The sequence below is a fragment of the Carya illinoinensis genome, chromosome 14, assembly GCF_018687715.1.
Source record: "Carya illinoinensis cultivar Pawnee chromosome 14, C.illinoinensisPawnee_v1, whole genome shotgun sequence".
Classification (NCBI taxonomy): domain Eukaryota; kingdom Viridiplantae; phylum Streptophyta; class Magnoliopsida; order Fagales; family Juglandaceae; genus Carya; species Carya illinoinensis.
The window spans coordinates 6,693,034-6,715,307 of record NC_056765.1 but is presented as its reverse complement, the minus strand read 5'-3'; the positions used below and the strand labels follow the sequence as shown (position 1 = coordinate 6,715,307).

The 22,274-nt window shown below is 38.9% G+C and overlaps 2 protein-coding genes across 4 annotated transcripts in view; both read left to right on the top strand.

Annotated features, from left to right (window-relative positions):
• Positions 1 to 1,483: 1,483 nt before the first annotated feature.
• LOC122293334 (scopoletin glucosyltransferase-like) overlaps positions 1,484 to 22,274 on the top strand; it is a 30,658-nt gene continuing 9,867 nt past the window's right edge. For all 3 annotated transcript variants that reach the window (XR_006237241.1, XM_043101883.1, XM_043101882.1), the window contains exon 1: positions 1,484 to 1,974. Coding sequence is in view for 2 of the 3 variants with exons in the window: in XM_043101883.1 (XP_042957817.1) it covers positions 1,588 to 1,974 (387 nt within the window). In the remaining variant the exon portion in view is untranslated. The remainder of the gene's footprint in view (positions 1,975 to 22,274) is intronic.
• Positions 2,265 to 3,128, top strand: LOC122293335 (UDP-glucose flavonoid 3-O-glucosyltransferase 7-like). The gene is made up of 2 exons (XM_043101885.1): positions 2,265 to 2,380; positions 2,503 to 3,128. Exon 2 carries the CDS (start codon positions 2,506 to 2,508, stop codon positions 2,854 to 2,856), a length of 351 nt encoding a protein of 116 aa, XP_042957819.1. The 5' UTR covers positions 2,265 to 2,380; positions 2,503 to 2,505; the 3' UTR covers positions 2,857 to 3,128.

Here is a 22,274-nt window from a genome sequence, read left to right as displayed (position 1 = left end):
TTCTGACTGTGACGTCCCATGGTCCTCCATCTCTTCCCCTTCTCTCCCCGGCTGCTTCCGGTGAGGGGAGCCCTGAGATGAGTTTGCCGGGCATCCTCCATACTTCTTCACTGAACCTTGGAGTGGGAATGAACTGGAAGCTCTCATCCATTGCCCGTACTGATCTTGGAATTGGGTTGATGGATCGAAATTGGGACATTTTCCATTAACATGTTTGAGTAGGCCGCATTTGAAGCAGAAGTTGGGCAACCTCTCGTACTTGAAATGTGACCAGGATGGTTTGCCTCCCAAGTTTACCATCCTTCCACGCACCAGAGGCTTGTTTACATCCACGTCTACTTTAAATCTTAGGTAGCTTCCCCACCCATGGCCCTGATCATCTACTTCCACCGTATGGACCTTACCAATCGCTCCCCCTATCCTTTCTCCTAGTTGTCTGTTCATGCCTGCGAAGGGGAGATTGTGAGCTTGTACCCAAAAGGGTTCTGACTTGAACTCGACTTCAGAGGGAGACAGGTCACTCTCAAACTCCTTGAGGCATACCAGATGACGGTCGAAGGACCAAGGCCTACCATGCAGGACTTTCTTTTTGTCAGACAGAAGTTGGAACTCCAGTAGGAATTTGTTGGGGCCAAACTCTTTGAAGGTTATCCATCCGGAAGTGTTCCATACCTTGGCCATAGTGTTTTTGAATGCTTCTCGGTTCAACGTTCTGTCGTTTAGTATAGAAGCTAGGAGGCATGAGTTGCCTCTCAGCTTGGAAGACAATATGTCTTCCTCCGGTAAGAGCAGCTCCTGTTGTTCTGTATCTGTGAGTTTCAGGGAGCTCCATCTCTTCGTGATCTCTTCTTCCATAGACATCCTCTCAAGACTTACGTCCAAGAGACTAGAGCTTTGTCGCGAGACAAAGCAGAGAAACCTCACTCAGACGAGGAGGACCCAAGCTCTTCTGTTGCAATGAAAACAATTCCCTCCACGCTGACTTCTAAATAGAACTTTTCAATATTTTTAATTCTATCATCAAAAGCACAAAGAGATCATGGATATATAGTTTTATATAACTAAACTTAAGAATTAATATAACTTAATTAACATAATACGTAAATTATAAAATGAATTAACATATTACATAAAATAATGTTAATTTATAAATTTACATTTATGAAATCTTAATAATATATATTATTTATAAAAATAATTATATAATATATATAATTTAACTAATTATATAATACCACTCATATACCTTCCACACAATATAATTTTTTTGTAAGATTGAGATTTTAAAATTTATCTTCTAAATCAAATTATATTATGTTCATGCAAGTGTGCGGTGTAAAGACTTTCAAATGTAATTATTATAATATAATATATGCATATTTTACATATTATTCTAAAAATTTAAATTATAAAAAAATAATAAACTTAAATATTTATATTATATATTATTGGACACGAGCCAAACATAGTGCGCGTAGCAACACAACCTATCTACCTAGCAAACTCTCTCCATTTCCAACTCTCCTTGTTGCCTTCTTCATCAGCGTCACCACTCGTTCTTGTTCTGTAAATGAGTCAAAATCTGCTATGGGTAGCAGTACAAGCCGCCTGCTCCATGTATTTTTCTTTCCCTTTATGGCCCCTGGCCATATGATACCAATGTTAGACATGGCCAAGCTATTCACAACCCGAGGTGTCAAAGCAACCATAATCACCACCCCGCTCAACGTCCCTATAGTTGCGAAAACGATTGAAAGAACCAAAACTCGCGGCAATATCGTCGTCAAGATTGATATCCAAACCATTGAGTTCCCGGCAGTAGAGGCCGGCCTCCCAGAAGGGTGCGAGACTACTAACTCCAGGACTACCCATCAAAAGATGTTCACTTTCATCAGTTCCCTTAAGATGCTCCGGCAACCACTCGAGCAGCTACTGCAAAATCATGATCATCCTCATTGCATTGTTGCTGACATGGTCTTTCCATGGACAATTGATGCTGCCGCTAAATTTGGTATCCCAGTGCTTGTTTTTAATTCAATCAGTGTTTTTTCTACGTCCGCAGGGGTGAGCATGCGACAGTACAAGCCTCAAATGGAAGTTTCATCTGATTCTGAACCATTCGTCATCCCTAACTTTCCTGGAGAGATAAAGTCAACAAGGATGAAACTGTCAACCCCCACTGATAACAAATACGTTGAAGCATCCCTTTCCGACCTCATGAAAGAAGTTAGAGAATTCGAGGTGGGGAGCTCTGGGGTTATTCTGAACAGCTTCTACGAGCTCGAGCCAGATTATGCAAATCATTACACAAAGGTTTGCGGAAGAAAGGCATGGTATATAGGCCCAGTTTCACGCTGCAACAAGGACGCTGAAGACAAAGGTCAGAGGGGAAAAGAACCCTCGATTGATAAACATGAATGCATGATTTGGGTTAACACAAAGCATATTAATTCAGTTGTTTATATATGTTTCGGAAGCTTGACTAACTTCCGTGATTCTCAGCTAATGGAGATTGCAATGGGTCTTGAGGCTTCGGGGCAGCAATTCATCTGGGTTGTGAAGAAAGACAAAAATGAAAAAGAAGATGAAGATTGGTTACCCATGGGATTTGAGAAGAGAATGGAAGGTAAGGGACTGATTATAAGAGGTTTGGCACCCCAAGTTTTAATTTTGGATCATGAAGCAGTGGGAGGATTTGTGACACATTGTGGGTGGAACTCGACATTAGAAGGAGTGACTGCTGGGCTGCCTATGGTGACATGGCCATTGTTTTCTGAGCAATTTGTCAATGAGAAGTTAGTGACTGAGGTATTGAAGATTGGGGTTCCTGTTGGTGCTCAGCAATATGTTGATTAGAGTAGTAATGATAATCCTATAAAGAAGGAAGCAATAGAGATGGCAGTGAGGCAACTCATGGAAGGTGAAGAAGCAAAGGAAATGAGAAGCAGAGCCAAAGAACTTGGGGAGATGGCAAGGAGAGCCATAGAAGAAGGTGGATCATCTTATTCCCATTTGAATGCTTTTATTGAAGAGTTAAAGGCCCTCCACAATTAAGTATGTTGGAATGAATGGATATGGATTTTTTTACTGTTCTAGTCGCCCATTATATGGGTAAATTTGTTGAAATATCTTAATTATCTTACTAGTTTGGATTAGGTACTTTTATTAAATTTTAAGAGCCTGTTTTTTAGATTTTGTTCCGTAACTCTTGCTCATCTTTATAAGATATTTCTCCGCTATAATTGAGAGTTTAATCATAAAATAAAATCAGTTATTTTTCGTCAATAATCGACTTAACGAGATTTCAAAGTACTTTGATAAGACTATGATCATAAGGTTCAACCGGATGTATGATATTCTCAATCCACTCTCCAAAGGATGCAATGATGTTGCATTTCTTTTTTTTTTTTTTTTTTGCTTAATTTTCTGCTCTATTTAACGAACCAAGAATAGGATGCTGAATCCAAACCTACATGCCTCTGTAAATGGATTGGACTTCAATTAAGGCACCTTCCAGCCTCCAAATCATGAATTTGGTTAAAAAAGGAAAAAGAAAATAGATTTCTTTCTTTCTTTGATCTGTTCATCCATAACATTTATCTATCATCAAGAAATTACTGAAGTTTATAAGTTGTTGCATGGTTCAAAAAATAAACAAGAAGTCGACATTACCTGGAAACCTCTTGGGACCCTTAACACTTGCATGATTGCATGTCTGACGGTCAGGTCCATGTCAGATTTGAGCTGTTTTTTCGGAGTTATAGTAGATATTTTACTACAAAGGAATTTTGTTTGTGGTTGGAAGCGGAATCGAGTAGTTGGTAGTCTCACTTGAGAGTTTACAGCGGTTCAAGCTTTCAGACTTCACTGATCAACAAGAATATGACGCGTGGCAAAAGACTGAAAGTTCTCGAGGCTGGTCTCCTCTTGCATCCCCGCTTGTCACTGGATAATTAGTCATATTCTATATTACAGCTACCAAATCCAGTTACCAAATACTACCAAACCCAAAGATTTTAGGAGCTACCAAATTAGTTACCAAATTTCAACAATTACTGCTACCAAATTTCAGTTACCAAGTCCTACAAAATCTCACGATTTCTCTATATAGTTATTTGTATCTTTCTTTTCATCTATAACTCATCAAACATGTCTATATATTTTTGGATATGAGATCAATGAGAAATATGAGGAATTATTCTACCAATTTATTTCTTAACATAGTATCATAGCAAAATCGTTCCTAACATACCTTTCCCTTGTCATGACTTCCTCCAACGATGCTTCCCAAATTTCCTCCCCATATCTTCTCCATCCATTTGATTCTCCAAGTCTTGTCCTCGTCTCCGATCATCTCACTCGAGATAATTTCCTCAAATGGCAATGTGCATTTCGTCGAACCCTCAACGCCAAAAATAAACTTTGTTTTGTTGATGGCACTCTCAAAGCACCTGCTAATACCTCACCCAACTATGCCCAATGGAGCAGGACCAAAAGATATGGTACTCACTTGGGTTCTTAACACCATAACCCCTTCCCTAGCCAATTCTCTGGAATACCATGATGACCCTCGAGCTGTATGGCTCGATCTTGAATCTCGTTTTTGCCATGGCAACAATGCCCGTCTCTTCCATCTGAAATGAGAAATTTCCAATCTCCATCAAAACTAACTCTCCATACCTGACTACTACAATACCATCAAACAACCTAGGGATGAATTGGGCAATCTCCACCCACCAACCGATGCCAGCACCTTGGAGAAAAGAGTTGAAGATCAACGTGTGTTCCAATTTCTACTGTGACTCAACGACTCATTCACTACTCTTTGAACCCAAATTCTCACCACTGATCCTCTCCCATCTCTGAACAAAATTTTCTCAATTCTCTTTCAAAAGGAACAACAACGTCTTCTCCAAGTTTCCCGTACGCCCTCCGAAAATCTTGCACTTGCTGCTCGAATTTCGCACACCAGTCGTCCACCCCTTAAGTGCACTGAATGTGGGAAGGATGGTCATCTGCGTAATCGTTGTTGGCTCCTTGTTGGATACCCTCCTGGACGTGAACCTCGTCATCAACGCCAACCCTCACTTCTTGGCAAACCACCTACTGTTGCTACTGCCGCTATTGTCAATCTCGCTAGATCCACCTCAAGCCTAGTTCTAGGCCTTTTGCCAGAAAACTACCAACAACTCATAAACCTCCTTTGGCCTTCCCTTCTGGTGCTAATTTTGTGGGTAATTCTTCAACCCTCCCCTATTCTCTCGACTCCACGATGGATTGGATAATCGACAGTGGTGCCAGTGACCACATGAGCCACTGCCGATCCTTCTTCTCGAGCCTTCGATAGCCACCCTCGGCTTGCACGGTCCGATTACCCACAAGATAAATTGTTCCCATTGAAGGCATCGGCTCTGTTTCTTTATCCAAATATCTCATCCTTCCAAATGTCCTTTACGTCCCCACCTTTTGTTATAACCTTCTTTCCGTCCCTCAACTCACTAATACTTTATCCTGTGTAGCTATTTTCTCATCTTCTAAATGTTTTTTTCAAGACCTTCAGTTGAAGAGGCTGATTGGAGTGGTTGAAGCTTGCAATGGGCTCTATATCTTTTGGCCTCAACAGTCCGCTGCTTTCTATGCTCACAACCTTGATAATAAGACCCTCTGGCACCAATGTCTAGGTCATCCTTCCAGTTTTACTATTCTTAATATTTTTGGTAGTCCATGTACTCTTTCTCATTGTGATATTCGTGCTCGTTCTAAGCATGCTCGCTTACCTTTTCAAAATCATGTTAATAAAAGTACGACCCCTTTTAATCGCCTTTATTGTAATATTTGGGGTGGTTATTCCACTGCTTCTATTTGTGGTGCCCATTATTTTTTGACTATTGTTGATGATTTTTCACACACTACATGGATTTATTTAATGCGTTTTAAATCCAAAACATTTAGTCTTTTGATGCATTTCTTCGCACTTGTTAAAACTCAATTCAACTCAACGGTTAAAATTATTCGTACCGACAGTGGCCAAGAATTTCTTTCTCATACTCTCCAAACTTATTTTCATGATCACGGCATCATTCATGAGCGTACTTGTGTTGAAACTTCTCAACAAAATGGTGTTGCAAAGCGTAAACATCGGCACCTCCTGAACGTTGCTCACAGTCTTCGCTTTCAGGCATGTCTTTCCCTTAAATTTTGGGGAGACTGTGTTCTTACTGTTGCATACCTCATCAGTAGGACTCCTAGTTGTTCTCTACATAATCAAACCCCTTTTCAACTTCTTCTCAAAACTCCACCAGCATACACCCATCTTCGTGTGTTTGGTTGCCTTTGCTATGCTCAGACTCTTACTACTCATCGCAATAAATTTTCACCCAGAGCATCCCGTTGTGTCTTTCTCGGTTATCCTAGCAATCGTAAAGCTTATAAGTTATATAACCTTGACACAGACACTATCTTCTACTTGCGTGATGTCACTTTTCATGAAGACCAATTTCCTTTTCAAAATTCTGTGCCTTCTCACACACCCAGCTCCAACATTCTTCATTTACCTATCCCAAAACCCATTCCTCCTTCTAATCCCTCCTCGATCATCTCTTCAAACCCTGCACCCACCGTCCCTACTTCTTCACGTCCCTATCGCAGCTTTACTCATCCAGCATATCTCCTTGATTATGTTTGTCCTACCATACCCACGAAGTCCATTGCTTCTTCAACTACTGCACAGTCCTCAAGTACTTCTCATCCCTTATCTACCTTTTTTTTATATTCTCGTTTTTCTCCTGCTCATTATTCATTCTTAACTGCCCTTACTACATCTGTTGAACCTACCTGTTACTCTGAAGCTACTCACCATTCTCACCGGCGTGAAGCTATGGCCGCTGAACTTCGTTCCCTTGAAGAAAATTCCACTTGGACACTAGAATCTCGTCCTTTTGGTAAGAAACCCATTGTTTGCAAGTGGGTTTTCAAAACCAAACTCCAAGCCGATGGTACTATTGAGCACTACAAAGCCCGTCTAGTGGCCAAAGGCTACACTCAAGTTGAAGGCCTCGACTATCATGAAACTTTTGCTCCTATAGCCAAGATGACCATAGTCCATTGTGTTCTAGCCGTTGCTGCCACTAAAAATTGGATTATTCACCAAATGGATGTTCAAAATGCCTTTTTGCATGGCGAACTTGATGAAGAAGTTAACATGAACCCACCACCCAGTTATTGTCTTAAGGAGAGACACGTGTATGTCGCCTCAGGAAATCCCTCTATGGCCTCAAGCAAGTCTCCCGGAACTGGTTTTTAAGCTAACCTCTGTTCTTCTTACTGTAGGTTTTGTCCAATCCTTGGCCGATCACTCTCTTTACCTTGATCACTACTACCAATCTCACCCTTGTTCTTATTTATGTGGATGACATCTTGGTTGTCGGCAATGATCTTTTTCAGGTAACTTATTTCAAGTCTGTTATCTCTACTCACTTCAAAACCGAGGATCTCGGCCCTTTCAAATATTTTCTTGGACTCGAAGTTGCTCGCTCATCTTCAGGCATTTTTCTTAATCAACGAAAATATGCCTTAGACATTCTTGCCGATAGTGGCCAACTTGGCTCTCGTTCTGCCCTCTTTTCTATGGAACAAAACCTGAAGCTAAACGACACCACCGATGAACTTCTCTCTGATCCCGTCCTTACAGAAGGTTAGTTGGGCATCTCATTTATCTCACCATCACCAGATTGGATATCGGTTTTGCGGTAAATATTCTCAGTCAATTCATGCATGCTCCCCGGATTCCACACACAACCGCTGCCACTCGTGTTCTTCGCTATATTAAAGGCACTCCAAGCCAAGGCATTTTTTTCACTTCCTACAATGATCTTCATATTAGTGCTTACACAGATTCTGATTGGGCCAGCTGCCCCACCACTTGGTGCTCTACCACTGGTTTCTTCATCACACTTGGTTCTAGCCCTACTTCCTGGCGCACTAAGAAACAGACTACTGTCGCCTTCTCCTTTACAGAAGCTGAATACCGCGCCATGGCTGTCACTACATGTGAACTAGTCTGGTTACAACAGCTCCTTCATGACCTCGGCATCTCACATACAGCTCCCATGACCCTCTATTGTGACAATCAGTCCGCCCCCTATATTGCTCACAATCTAGTTTTTCATGAGCGCACCAAGTACATTGAGATCGACTGCCACATAGTCCGTGACAAACTCCGCTCTGGTCTCTTCACTACCACTCATCTTCCATCTTCCAAGCAGATCACTGATATCTTCACCAAAGCTCTGGGTTATGATCTCTTTCATCATTTGTCTCGCAAGTTGGGCACTACGGATCTTCATGCACCACCTTGAGGGGGAGTATTACAATTACCAAATCAATTACAACTACCAAATTTCAGCAATTACAGCTACCAAATCCTACAAAATCCCACGATTTCTCTATATAGTTATTTGTATCTTTATTTCCATGTATAACTCATCAAACATGTCAATATACTTGGATATAAGATCAATGAGAAATATGAAGAATTATTCTACCAATTTATTTCTTAACATTCTACTACACAGCAACTGCGGCAAATCATTCAAGGTGCCTTCGATAGACCCATTGAAACTGGGAAGAACAACGAATCTATGCAAGTGCTTCGTAATGCTGTTATGGCTCGTCCCCCCTTCATTTCTCTGCAACTAATGCATATACATTTCCTTCTATTCGAATCATTAACTAGAAATACCACATAATATAATGAGAAAATTAAATTTATAGACTTATATGATTTTATATAAGAGTTAGTCTAGATACGGTCTCCATTTGGCGCTTGCTTATGCAAGTCCATATAATTATGTTAAAAAAAATTTTAAAAATTATAGTAAAATATTTTAAAAATGATATTTTTTTCCTTTTACCCTCATTTATCATTGGCACACGCAGTCCTTCTCTCATGACTATAAATAAAATTTCTCTTTATATAATACGTTAAATCTAATTTATAATAAAAATAATTTTACAATAAATTAAATCATTTTATAAATTTATTTTGCTATATTTATTTTTGTTAAAAAGTATTTCTATGTCAAATGTTTTCAATCCTACTATGTATATACAATGTTGTTAAATGGAGGGGCACCCACGTGGAGCAGACCCCTCCTCTCCTGAGTATAACGCATGGCTTTAAGCTATGCATTACTTGCTTATAACTCTTGGCTTAAAGGCCATGCATTACTGCCATTTATTTGGCAGTTTAAGGTTGACCTTTAAGGTCAGCCGTGTGGGGTGGGCTATATATAGCCCCCTTCAATTGTTTTTTGGATTTTAATTTGAAATACAAAAAAGTTCTCTCTCTTTTTGTTCTTTCTTGATAATATATTTAGGCTATGGTTTTGTTAAGTGTTAATCTAGTTTTATACTACGTAGTATACTTCACTACTAGGAGGAAACACTTGGGATTTGTCAATCTGGAGAAACTTGTGGAGCAATTTTATAAGCTGAGTTTAAGGTATTTTTTTCGATGCGCTTTCTAACATTGGTATCAGAGCATGTTTTAGTTGTTCCCAGTTTATTTTTGTATTTGCATATGCATGTAAACTGTAAGGGAGCCATTTTGTTTGTTTTTTTTTTTTTTCCGTAAATGTTGTTCATGCACCAGTGGTGTTGCGAAGTTTTTTTTGAAAACTCCATCTAGGCTGAGCCGCAAAGAAAATGTGACGGAAGAGCTGAGCCCATCCATTACAGCCACTGTGAAGCGGTGCTGCGTGCACCTCAACGGTGTTGTGCACACCATCTGTGCACAGAGGTGCAGTGTGCACCGAAGGGTGCTGTGCTCACCACCTACACTTGGTGGTGTTGCACGCACCATTTGTGTGCAGAGGTGCCACGTGCACCAAAGGGTGTTTTGCGCACCTCCTATGTAGTAGAGGTGTGGCACACACCGTGGTGACTTCCACGGTGCTGCACACACCAGAAGTAGCCCACTGTGCTTCGTGCACCGTGGTGGCACTTGAGAGGTGCTGAGGCAACACCTAACTTTCGGAAGCTGTTTTCTAGTGGAGGACAATGGCAACGGCTACTCCTAACGACGACTGAAATTTGCTACCATATGAGGTACTGTTCATGTGAACAATGCCTAACTGAAGGAAGAAGTTGGGCCATTTTTGGCCCACAGAGTCTAAAAAAAAAACAGGTAGGCAGCTGGGCCATTTTTGGCCCAGTATTTTTTTTAAACCTAATTCGTTTTAAAGGAAATAAAACAATGAAGTGGCACACTTGGGTTTGGAACCCAGGACCACCTACTAAACTAAGGAGATGGATCACCACTGGGCTGCAAATTTCATTTGGTTTAGGTGGGGGTTTTTAAATGTATTTATAATACATTTGTTTTTCTTAAAAAATGAAAAAAAGAAATTTTTTTTGCATGATTTAATATATGCTTAGATATTTTGTTATATTACACGTGATCTTTTATTTATTTATTTTTATTAGATGTTATTACATGTGAATATTTGGTTATATTCATGCTATTTTTTTTTTATTCCATAATGTTATATTACATGTGATCTTTTATTTAACTTTTTTTAGATTAAATGTGATTACATGTATGTGTGTATTAAACATGTGGATATGTGATTATTTTATCATATATGAATGTTAGACTTGAATGTTTAGACATTAGTCTTTATTTCTTTTAGTGATAAAATAGAAAATCTCACTAAGTAGTCTTAGTTATAATTGTCAGTGTGAATGATAGGTTGAAAGAATTGCAGTGACCCCAGTAAGAACTGTAAATGCACTATATAGCCAAAAGACCATGGTGACTCCAGTAAGAACTGTAAATGCATTGTATAGCGAAAAAACTACAGTGACCCTAGTAAGAACTGTAAATGCACTGATGGAACAAGAAAAATTGACTGTAATGATCTTATATAAACCATCTTTATAGACTGGCCCAACAGGTTGTTGTAATCTGGCTGTCTTTATAAACTGGCCCAACAGGTTGCTATGGTCTTGATAGCTATCCTTGTAGATTGGCCCAAAAGGTTACTGCAGTTTTAGTAGGTTATGTCTTTACATGTGACTAAGGCTAGATGACTACTTAAGATAGTGGGAGTATGGTTGAGATTTATAATGATAATACTCCCATATTTGTTTTGAATTTGTGCGGGAATTAGTTTAGAAATTTAATAATTGGATATTGTGGTGCAAGAGATGATTTTGAAGTTTAGCAATTTTTCGATCTTGCGACATGTCTAAATTATTCTTTTTATAGCTTGAATGGACACGGTAGATTTCTTAGATGTGTGTGTAATATCCCTTCTTTACGTATTATAGTGAAATAGCATCCAAGAGTATTGTTTCCGACTTAAACAAATGGGAGAAATTAGATGGGGAGAACTATGATATATGACATCGCAAGATCCAATATGTCCTAGATGAGCAAGAGGTCTTGGAGGTCTTATCTCACTCCCTAACTGAGCTCAAGAAAGAAGACTCGGACTAACACAGGATAGATCAACTAGCCTATATAGAGTGGGCTAAGAAGAACCGGTGCATGCACATAATCATGTTAAGCAACATGCACAATGATCTAATGTGTGAGCTTGAGACCTATGATACTGCCCAAAGCATGTGGCAAGCCTTGAAGATGAAGTTTGAAGGAACTTCAGCCATTAGGTTACGTGGATTAACCATGAGGTTTGACTCCTATAAGATGCCCTCTGACCACATGAGGAAGCAGCATCTAAGGGCTATATCAACCATGATCCGTGAACTTAAGACGGCAGGAAACAACCTGACTGATGAATAGCAAGTCTAGGCAGTGATAAGTTCACTACCTAATTCTTGGGAAAATATGAGTTAGAACCTAACGCAGAATGAGAATATCAAAAACTTTGATAATGTCTTGAGTCACTTGGAATTGGAGGCTGAGCGCCTAGAGACTGTTAAGCCCAATCATAAGGCCTATGTGGCTAATTCTGGTTTGCACAAGCCATCAAGGCCTAAGCGCAAGAAGTCCAAGAATGGGATAGCTATTGGATAAATTAAGGTGTCAAGAACTTCTCAATGCAGCAAAACTGGCAAGCGCGAGAAGAATAAGTCAAAATTAGAGTGTTTAAACTGCAGAAAGAATGGCCACTTCACTCATGACTGTATTAAGCCGAAGAAGGTACACTCTGACTTTTCTCACATTGTTTTTGTAACTAGCCATATGATGGTTGCTCATTTCTATCTTCTGTGGACTGTTGATTCAAGAGCAACCGAACACATAGCGCGAGACAGAGTCAGATTTGTGAAGTATCGTCAGATTTCAACTAGGAGCTGTGATATCAAGAAGGGGAACGGAGCTAGCGTGGAGGTACTAGGACTTGGTACCAACAAGCTGGACTTGCAGGGTGGTCGCACTCTTTTCCTTCACAATGGGCTATACGCTATCGAAATTTGACGAAACTTACTTTCTGTAGTTACTCTTTTAAGACTTGTTTTTCATATTATATTTGAAAACAGTTATGTTTCCTTTTATTTGGCCCATGTGTTTTATGGCAATGCTTTTCTTCAAGACGGTTTTATGACAATGGATTTGGATTATTCAAATATGAATAAGTCTATTACTTTTCTTTTTGTATCTAATAATTTGGATTCACATAAATGACGTGCTAGACTTGGCCATATAGAGCAAGATAGAATGGCTCGGTTAGTTAGAGAAGGCCTGATAGGCAATCTCGCTAAGGTCATCTTGCCCACATGTGAACATTCTCTAATGGGAAAAGTTAAGAGAAAACCGTTTGGAAAGGCCACTAGGGCATCTTTTCCACTGCAATTAGTCCACTCAGAAATCTGTGGTCCAATGAGTGTGAGGGCAAGACACAAAGGTGTCTACTTCATCACATTTATAGATCATTTTTCGTGTTACAGTCATGTCTATTTAATCTCCTATAAGTCTGAAGCATTGGAGTGCTTTAGGTGATATCTAAGAGTGGTTGAGAATCAGTTAGACAAGATTTTATAAACTCTAAGAACTAACCGAGGACGAGAATATCTCTCTGAGCAATTTAAAAGGCTCTGTGATGAAAAAGGAATAAAAAAACAGTTAACGATGTCGAGTACACTGCAACAAAATGGTGTGGTAGAAATGAGAAATCGTACACTACTTGAAATGGTTAGGTCAATGATGGCGCAAGAAAACCTACCATTTTCTTTTTAGGGGTGATTCACTTTTGACTATTGCCTACATTCTAAATCGAGTGCCCTCCAAATTAGTAACTTTCACCCTATATGAACTATGGACTGGCGATAAACCCAATTTGAGTAACTTGCAGCCATAGGGTTCAATGGGTTTTGTTCATGATCTTTCTCATAAGTATGGGAAGTTAGGCCCCAAAGGGAAGAAGTGTATCTTTATAAGGTACTCAGAACACTCTAAAGGGTATGTGTTAATAGGTGAACAAACTAATTGAAGTGTGACTGAGATTGAGTCACAAGATGTGAATTTCATTAAAGATGAATTTTCAAGTAAAGGTGAGGTTGATAGGAGTTTAGAACTTCTTGAGATTATGGAACAAGAGGAAAGTGCTCCAAGGAATTTAGTTAAGAATGGGAAAGAAATTCTTCAACCTCCTACAAATTATAAAAATGACTTGAATCTGAGTGGGAGCACACCACTTGTCAGTCAATCACAACAACCTCAGCCGCGTAGAAGCACACGTGAAAGTATTTTCCATTGTCGTTTTGAGATTGAAGGAGGATCTTTTATGGTAGCTTCGCATGATGATGACGAGCCTAGGAAAATTCATGAGGCTCTCTCATTTTCTACTAAAGATGAGTGGATAAAAGCACTTAATGATGAGATTGAGTCTATGAGGACTAACAAGGTCTGGGATTTGGTTGATCTACCGATAGGACGTAAGGTTGTTGGGAACAAATGGGTTCTTAAGGTCAAATGCAAGTCGGATGGATCAATAGATAGGTACAAAGCTTGCTTAGTGGCGAAAGGATATACCCAACAGGGGGTATAGGCTATGAGGAAACATTTTTACCCGTAGTGAGGTTTGCCTCAATTCACCTAATTCTAGCTATAGTAGCAAATATGGATTTGGAACTCTATTAGATGGACGTTAAGACAGCATTTCTCAATGGAGAACTAGATGAGGAGATCTATATGGATCAACCAATGGGTTTTGTGGTCAAAGGTCAAGAGAGCAAAGTGTGCAAGCTCAAACGATCTATATATGGCCTAAAATAATCATCTAGACAATGGTACCTCAGATTCCATTGAGCCATTATCTCGAATGGGTTTACGCTGATCACGAAGGACCATTGTGTCTATGTCAAAAGATCCAAAAAGAGTTTCATTATGTTGTCATTGTGTGTTGACGACATACTACTAGCTGGATATGATAAAGGGTTGATAGTCGCCATAAAAGAGTGATTATCCTTTAATTTTGATAAAGGATATGGATGAGGCAGAATACATTCTACGAGTCAAGATCTTCAGAGATCACTCAAAGAGACTTTTGTGTTTGTCCTAGCAGACTTACATATTTAAAGTTCTTGAGTGCTTCCTACTGAGTGAATGTAAACCCATTGACACCCCTATTGCAAGAAGCGAGAACTTGTTCAAAGAGTTGTGTCCTAAGACTCAAATAAAAAATGAAAAGATGGCCCGTATCCTTTATGCTAATGATGTAGGTAGTCTGATATACGCAATAATGTGTATTCGGCCTAACATATGCTATACAGTTAGCTTAGTGAGTATATTCAAATCTAACCCCTGACTGGCTCACTAGAAAGCAGCCAAGAGGATTATGCGATATCTCAAGGGAACTACGGACTATATGCTGTGCTATCAGGGTTTAGATTTGTAGTTAAGAAGTTACAGTGATGCTAATTGGGGCAGTGAGCTAGATGAGCACAAAACAACCAATGGGTATGTCTTTCTGCTCAACAATGGCGCCATTAAATAGAGCAGCAAGAAACAACCTTGTATAGCTTTATCTACTATGGAGGCAGAATACATAGCTTGTTCTATAGCAGTTTAAAAGGCTGTTTGGTTACGGAGGTTTATCAAGTATTTAGACATTAACATGGATACTTCAGATCCGATGACGATATTCTACGATAGCATGACAACTCTTGCATATGCTAAGGACTCAAAGTATCATGGTAGAACCAAACATATAGATATCAGATATCACTACATCAGTGACATGGTAGTGCAAAAGGAAGTGGTTCTGAAACACCTCTCTACGAGTGTTGCTAATCCCTTAACAAAGCCTATAGCAAGAGATATCTTTGAGGCTGATGTTAGGAATCTAGGACTGCATAGACTTTAAATGTAATTTGTGTTTCAAATAACAATGAGATGTAACCTTTTCTTGGGGATATTAATACAATATGATTAAGGTCTAATCTTTATCGTATTGTTTTTCTAATACACACACACAAGATATGTCAATAGGCTTAGATCGCTCACTCACACGAGCGATCGCCTCTAGTGCTTGAGTAGCGAGTAGAGATGAGATATTGTGTCCTTAGGTACTTGTGCAAAGAGATAAGCTGGTTGACACAAAGATATGTCATCTTAATGGGAGCTAAGATGAGGTCCATTGAGAGGACTATGCATGGACCCACAACCTATGTAGCCTGTGGTTAGCCGGAAGCAAGATCCTCTTTGACACCTTAGAGGTGAGCAAATGGAGGAACTTGGGTTAGACACTTAAGGAGTGGCTAGACTAAAATCTGTATAGTGTTGATATAGACTATGCTCTTTGAGAAAGAAAAATCCACCGTAGCATGTGTTTCATACTACATGTGCTTATTCGACCAAATGAGTAAGTGAGTAAATGGTTCCCCTCTTTCTCACTGTGTGAGTCTCATTTTTTTAAGTGTCCTTTACTTTTGACTATGTCACGAGATAGAGATTCTGATGTCTATTACTTTGGCATGTTGTCTATGGTCATGATTGATACGGTCTAAAGAGGCATTGCTGGAAAAGCGGTTCGATCAAAGTTGAATTATATGAGTGCGAAGGGAAGATTCTTGAGTGCAAAGGGAAGATTCTTTAATAGTGTTTGTTGACATCAAACTATGACGCTACATATTGGTAGCGACTAAGGTTGTGAACACATTGAAATGATTTGGAGGTAGTTGAGCATTGCTATGAGTTTTCTGAACTCAAGAGGATACGAAAATGCTTGATCTGATGTTATCAAATGAGTCTAGGACATGACCAGACACTTTAGGGATGTTACTATGCTGGTCTTCTCTAGGAGAGATTTGGTGTATGTACTCCCACCTTTCTACATATATGCTTGGTGGTTGCACAGCCTATTTACTTGTATGAATAAGATTAAGTACATTACAGAGATGCAGACTTGGGGTGTAACGCCCGTCCTTGTGGTGGGTCCTTTTTAAAATAATTTTAATAAAAATCGATGGAAATTACGGTTCCTTTTAAAATTTCTTTTCATTTTATGTCAGGATACAAAAGACTTCATGTTATAAATAAAATTCATTTTCTTAATTAAAAGATTACAGAGAAAAACATTAAATTTTATAATTAAAGTTTCTCGTACAAAATATCTTGCCTAGGCCTTCATGCTCTTCCTCTTGGGCTGTGCCCATCTTGACCTGTCATGCTCATCTTGTCCCTGGGAGGACACACATAAAAAAAAATGAGTCAATGACTCATAAGCATTACTTTATACAGTTAAAATATAATAACATAGGTTTTCAGTCATGCATTCATCACTCTATACATACATATCGTACTTATCATGTATGGACATACAGTTCGTTTTAAAAACGTTGCGATGTGGAATTTTTCTTTAAAAATGTTTTCTTCTTTAAGAAAGTTCCCCACGCCTCGCTACCTTCATTTCTAAAAGAGTCTTTTCATCCATACATCTTTGCATACATGCATTCACATACATCCATTCATGCATTCATCTTTTCTTACCTACATTCATGCATTCGTCTATTTATACATACATGCATTTTTTCTTAACATGGATACGTTCTTTTCTTATCACTTGTTTTGGCCGTTGCACACTATTGCACCCCATGTGCTGAGGTTAGCGCTCTTTTGGATCTGATTTCTCCCATGGTCACGGGTTGGGAATCCATTCCGTCAAGGTGCAGCACTGGGTGCACTACCAGTACTACTTACCTGGCATTGCAATCTGCCTAGTTCATTCATTCAGTACCTTTTTCCTTTTCCATTCATGTGGCCATTACGTATCTTCATATATCATATCAGTCCATTCATTTCTTTACAGTCATTTCTTTTCTTTACAGTCCATTTATTCATTTCAGTCTTTTACAGTTCTTACAGTTCTTTACATTTCTTATGGTTCTTTAGTTCATTTCATTCATAAAAATTAATTTTTAAAGAAAATAGTTTTCCTTCACTTTTATTTTTAAAGTCCATTTAAAAAAATAGTTTTCTTTGTTTTTGTTTGAAAACGTCGGTTCGCGTGTCTTTTAAAGCCTCCTTTCATTTCCTTTCGTGAACATACATACAAAACGTATCGCTTATAGCATCTATTCACATGCATACACATACGTACTTTGGGTGCATGAAAAGGGGCTACCAAGGAAGGCATCTATATACTTATACTTGAGAACTTATGTTTCGTTTTCTTTTTCATAAAGCTTGTCTCGTAGGGAAAAGTTTCATTTTCCTTTTAGAGAAAAAGCTTTCGTTTTCGTATTCTTTTATTTAGGAAAAACTCTAAAAGAGTATGAATGCAATACTTACTTGGACTTCATGACATACTTATTCCATGCAGTCCATTCGTGTGCGTGTCAGATGGCAATCTACATGCATACACATAACCTTACGTCATTTCTATCTAATGCATAAGCAACTATACTAAAAAATGGAACTATGCTTCACTTGTAACATTCTTCATCCATCCCTGGGTTCTTATAGGCCATTTACTAAGCTAAAACCTTTTAGGTTTTATTCCTTAAAGTGAATCTCCGTGATTCACCTTAGAGTTAAGATACTAAGACCTCCATCTTATTCTTCTATTTCACATTCCGACACATGATTCCGATTGACAGAGTCACGCGTTCCAACCTTAGACAATATACTCACCACTACCTTCATGCATCTTAGCCTATACTAAATCCTCATTCCCATCCAGATAGGCTACATGAATTCAAGCCAACTCTGGGGCTAAAACACTATGTAACCATGCTGAGGACAGAGTATCTATTACATATGGTAAACATGTCCCGTACACGTGTCTCGCCAGAGGAATATATCTTATCCTTTTTATCACCTAAGACCAATTTATAGTCCAATGAACACCTGCTTGTATAAACAAGCTCCATACTCCGATACCAACTTGTTCAGACCCGGTCGATAGGACTCTTCCTACTTCTCGACTCTATACAAGTTCATCTCGACACTTGACGAGAGGACTGCATATACAAATGCACCTCTTTCACTTCACATAGCTAGAGACCCAATCCTGAGTCACGTCATGACGCCCGTCATGCTTCCGCTGCACTGTTTGATACTTTTCCACCACTTCACACATACTCTCAGCCAAAAGTCAACCACAAGGTGACACCCATCACCTCGGACTTCAGGCCATGTCACAGCTATTTCGGGACACTTTTACACAATTCCTGGCACTACTCACACACTCTATGCTTCTCAGCCACGTCATCCAACCCTTCATGACATACCGCCAGGTATATCATGACATAGCACAGAGGACACTCACGTGAACTCTCTTCCATCCACACTACAATACACATCACCACGATGCACACCTCACAGTGCATCTCTACACAACATGGAGTACTGACTCGTTCTGAGATGTGCTTCCAAGTGCAGAAGTGTCAAGTTGTATCAAGGATAAGTCCAGGATCGTATTCCACAGGGACAAAGGGTTATCAGAGCATTTATGTGATTTTTGGGTAACATGGTGTCGATTATAAGAGATGAAAATAAAATTAAAAAGCAATACAAAAAAGATAATCGAAATTGAAATTGGAGTTTCTTAAGAAAAACAAATTAACGAACACTTGGGTTGGGTTTGAGACTCTCTTTATTTCGGATTCTAGATACTTTTCTCGATCACCAATCCAGTCAAGGCATTAATAAACGGAAGATAAAACGGTTAAGCTCAAGTTTTGCAATATTTTCCTAAGGGATTTTCTATTTTACTAGCCGTACACACATTAACAAACAAACGAGAGAAGCCTTGATAATTTCAAGCTTTTGTTGTGCCTTACGTCAACAACAAAACAAGAGCAAGAGCTTCAATCCCTTTTTTTGAATCCAAAACAAATCACGTCCCATTCAAGCTTTTGTTGTGCCTTACGTCAACAACAAAACAAGAGCAAGAACCGTAATCTATTTTCAATTTAAATCCGACTAGTAGTATAGTGAAATCAACGATCAATCACAAAATATTGCATCGATCTAGAATCCAAAAATAAATTAAATCTCATTCCACAACCCAAGGAAAATGTGTAGAAGTTGAATTAAACTTGTGAGAAACAATAGAACAAACACTCGGGATGCAATTTTCGCCCATTTCTAATTTGAAATTGGTTTTGCCTCTAAGTTCATCTTCTCTCAACCATTTTCTCATTTCAAGAGATTATGATCGGTTAAATAAACAATAAGCACACTTTTTCAGTATAATCAAGGTGCTTGACAGATTTTATATCAAGTGTAAAAGTGCAAGAAAGCTATCAAAATCTTGTTACAAGTTCAAGCATCAATCGTGCCTTCACGTCTACGACTGATCAAGTTTAAGAACATAGAATTTTAATCCTTCCCAATTGTAAAATGAAATATAATCTATCAAGTTAATCATTTAAAATTCCATAATCTTGAAGAAAATCCAACCCCAAACAGTTATGAGCTACTCATTGAATCCCAAGCCAAACATATTTATTTCAAATACTATAGAAATATCGTTCAGGATAAAATTAAAATCAAATACAATGAAACCACACAATAACATAAACCGAAAAGAAAATAAAATAAAATAAAAGTTACAACTCCAAACATAATCCATGATAATATTAAAAATAAAACTTAAGCTAAAATGAAAATTAGATCATAAAACAGGAAATTAAATGAAAAAAGAAAACTATCCCACTCTTAGCTTAAACAAATAAAAGAAAACAAATGAAAGAAAATAAAAAAAACCTAAGCTAAACTACTCTACATAATGAAAGAAAATAAAACAAACTTCAAAACTAAAAACTAGCTACCCGATTCCCCTATTCTCCTTCCTTTTATAGCTGTGATTGGTGTGTTCATTGCATGTGCAAGCTGAATGTGTGCTGTCCGTGTGAATCCTTTGCTGCACTTGTGCATGTGTGAGTGTCATGTGAGCTGCATGTGTGAGGTGTCAAAGCTGCTGGTTGTCTTGCATGTGCTGTCCGAAAGAAATGTTCTGCATGTGCTTGTGTTTTTCCTGCTGTCCGTGTGATCCGAAGTGTTTTGCTGTCCAAGTGGTTATTGCATGCTTTCCGAATGATTCTTTCTGCTGTCATGCATGTGAATCCTTTGCTGCACTTGTGCATGTGTGAGTTTCTTTTTTTCTTTGCTGTCCATGTGCTCAACAAAATACTGTTAGGGAACTTGTGAAGACATTTTTTTAAACTCCGCTCTGAATTCCAAGACAGAACTCTGTCCCATGTCTGATGAGTTTACCAAGTGCTATCAAAAAGTGCATTCCAGTGATCTCTTCATGAGAACTAAGAACTGATCGGCTGCTTGAGACAACTGACTCTAGCCGATTAATTTGATCAAGAGCATTAATAGCAGACACTATAAAGTAATTCCTGAATTCTGAAAGAGTTCCTTTGGCATTTCCAGGATATTACTGATTACTGAATCCACTCCAGACACGAAATACAGCATTCTACATATGAAACCAACAGGGGCGGCCACAGATGTCTGTTTCATGGTAGAAATATTTACTGCCAGACTTCTTAACACGGAAAGGGCCAAGTCACATTTGCCAAGTTGCCATAAAGAGAAAGCATATATTTGCAAACCCTCCGTGGGCCAAGTATTCCTTCTTTCTTCAAATTCTCACATTCCTGCAAAGCATCTTGAGCATTCCCTGCCTTACAAAGAGATCTTGCCAAATTAAGTGATATATCTCTGGTATGAGAATTTGGGACAATAGCTGAAACACTGCTGATTGCACAGCGTGCCAACCGATAAGCAGCAGCAGCAGATTGATAATCAAATCGTGCCTCACAAACCAGCCCATGTAAATTATGTGATTCAGGAAAGTGAGGTGCATGCTGCACAGCCTGCTTGATAGCTCCAAAAACCTGAGAAGATGAGAGATGTCCTGACAAATAAAAATAACACTCAAAAATAAATTAAAAGAAAAATAGATTATCACAAATAAATTATATATGTGAGGAAATATTGCCCAATTACATCATAGTTATAAAATTAAGCATAAACATGATATCAATCAATTAAAAATCGCAACTCGTATTTATGCTTATTAACTATTTTTCCATCTAAAACCAATAATAATGTCACGAAGAATTTAAAATATATTGGTTTTAAATAGCTAAAACATGCAATATTTCGGCTCAATCAAGTACGCACCATGCGTACTCCCTTCGCTATATCACTTATTATCACGACGCACATCACACGGTGCATTGCCATACAATACAGAGCATACGCCATGTGTACTCTATTCACTCTACGCCACACGTCACTACAGCGCACATCACACGGTGCGTCGTTGCACTACACATACTCCATTCACAATAGTATGTCGCATCACAACTACGGCATACACCTCACACTTATACTTCACAACACAGTCCACAACCACAACACTACACAGTCAAGCTTAACACTTCACAACTACATAGCGAACTCCACAATTACTAATTACACATTTTACAGTCCAACCAACCAACTATTATAAACATAAATAACCAGAGATAGAGGGTTATACCATCGACGGGATAACCCATGCGTCGCTCGTTGTCCGTCACGACTAAGGCGTAGGATGAGTCATACGTGGCAGTTAACACTGCATACGGTGGATGTCCACCACGTAAAGTGGAGGTTTGGGCTTGATAATAGCTAGGCGTGGTCTTGAAAAGGCTCAAGGTGGCATTGTGGTGGTCTAAGGTGGAGGAGCATAGCGGCATCACGCTGTGAATAGTGCATTCGAGAGAGAGTGAAGGTGCTTGAGGTGGAGGAAGGCTATGGAACTTCGTGGGAAGCTAGGGAGAGGTTGAGGGAGGTGTGGTGGAGT

Excerpts from the sequence above, each read along its gene's own strand:
- LOC122293335 (XM_043101885.1), top strand. The coding sequence starts at position 2,506 with ATGGAGATTGCAATGGGTCTTGAGGCTTCGGGGCAGCAATTCATCTGG.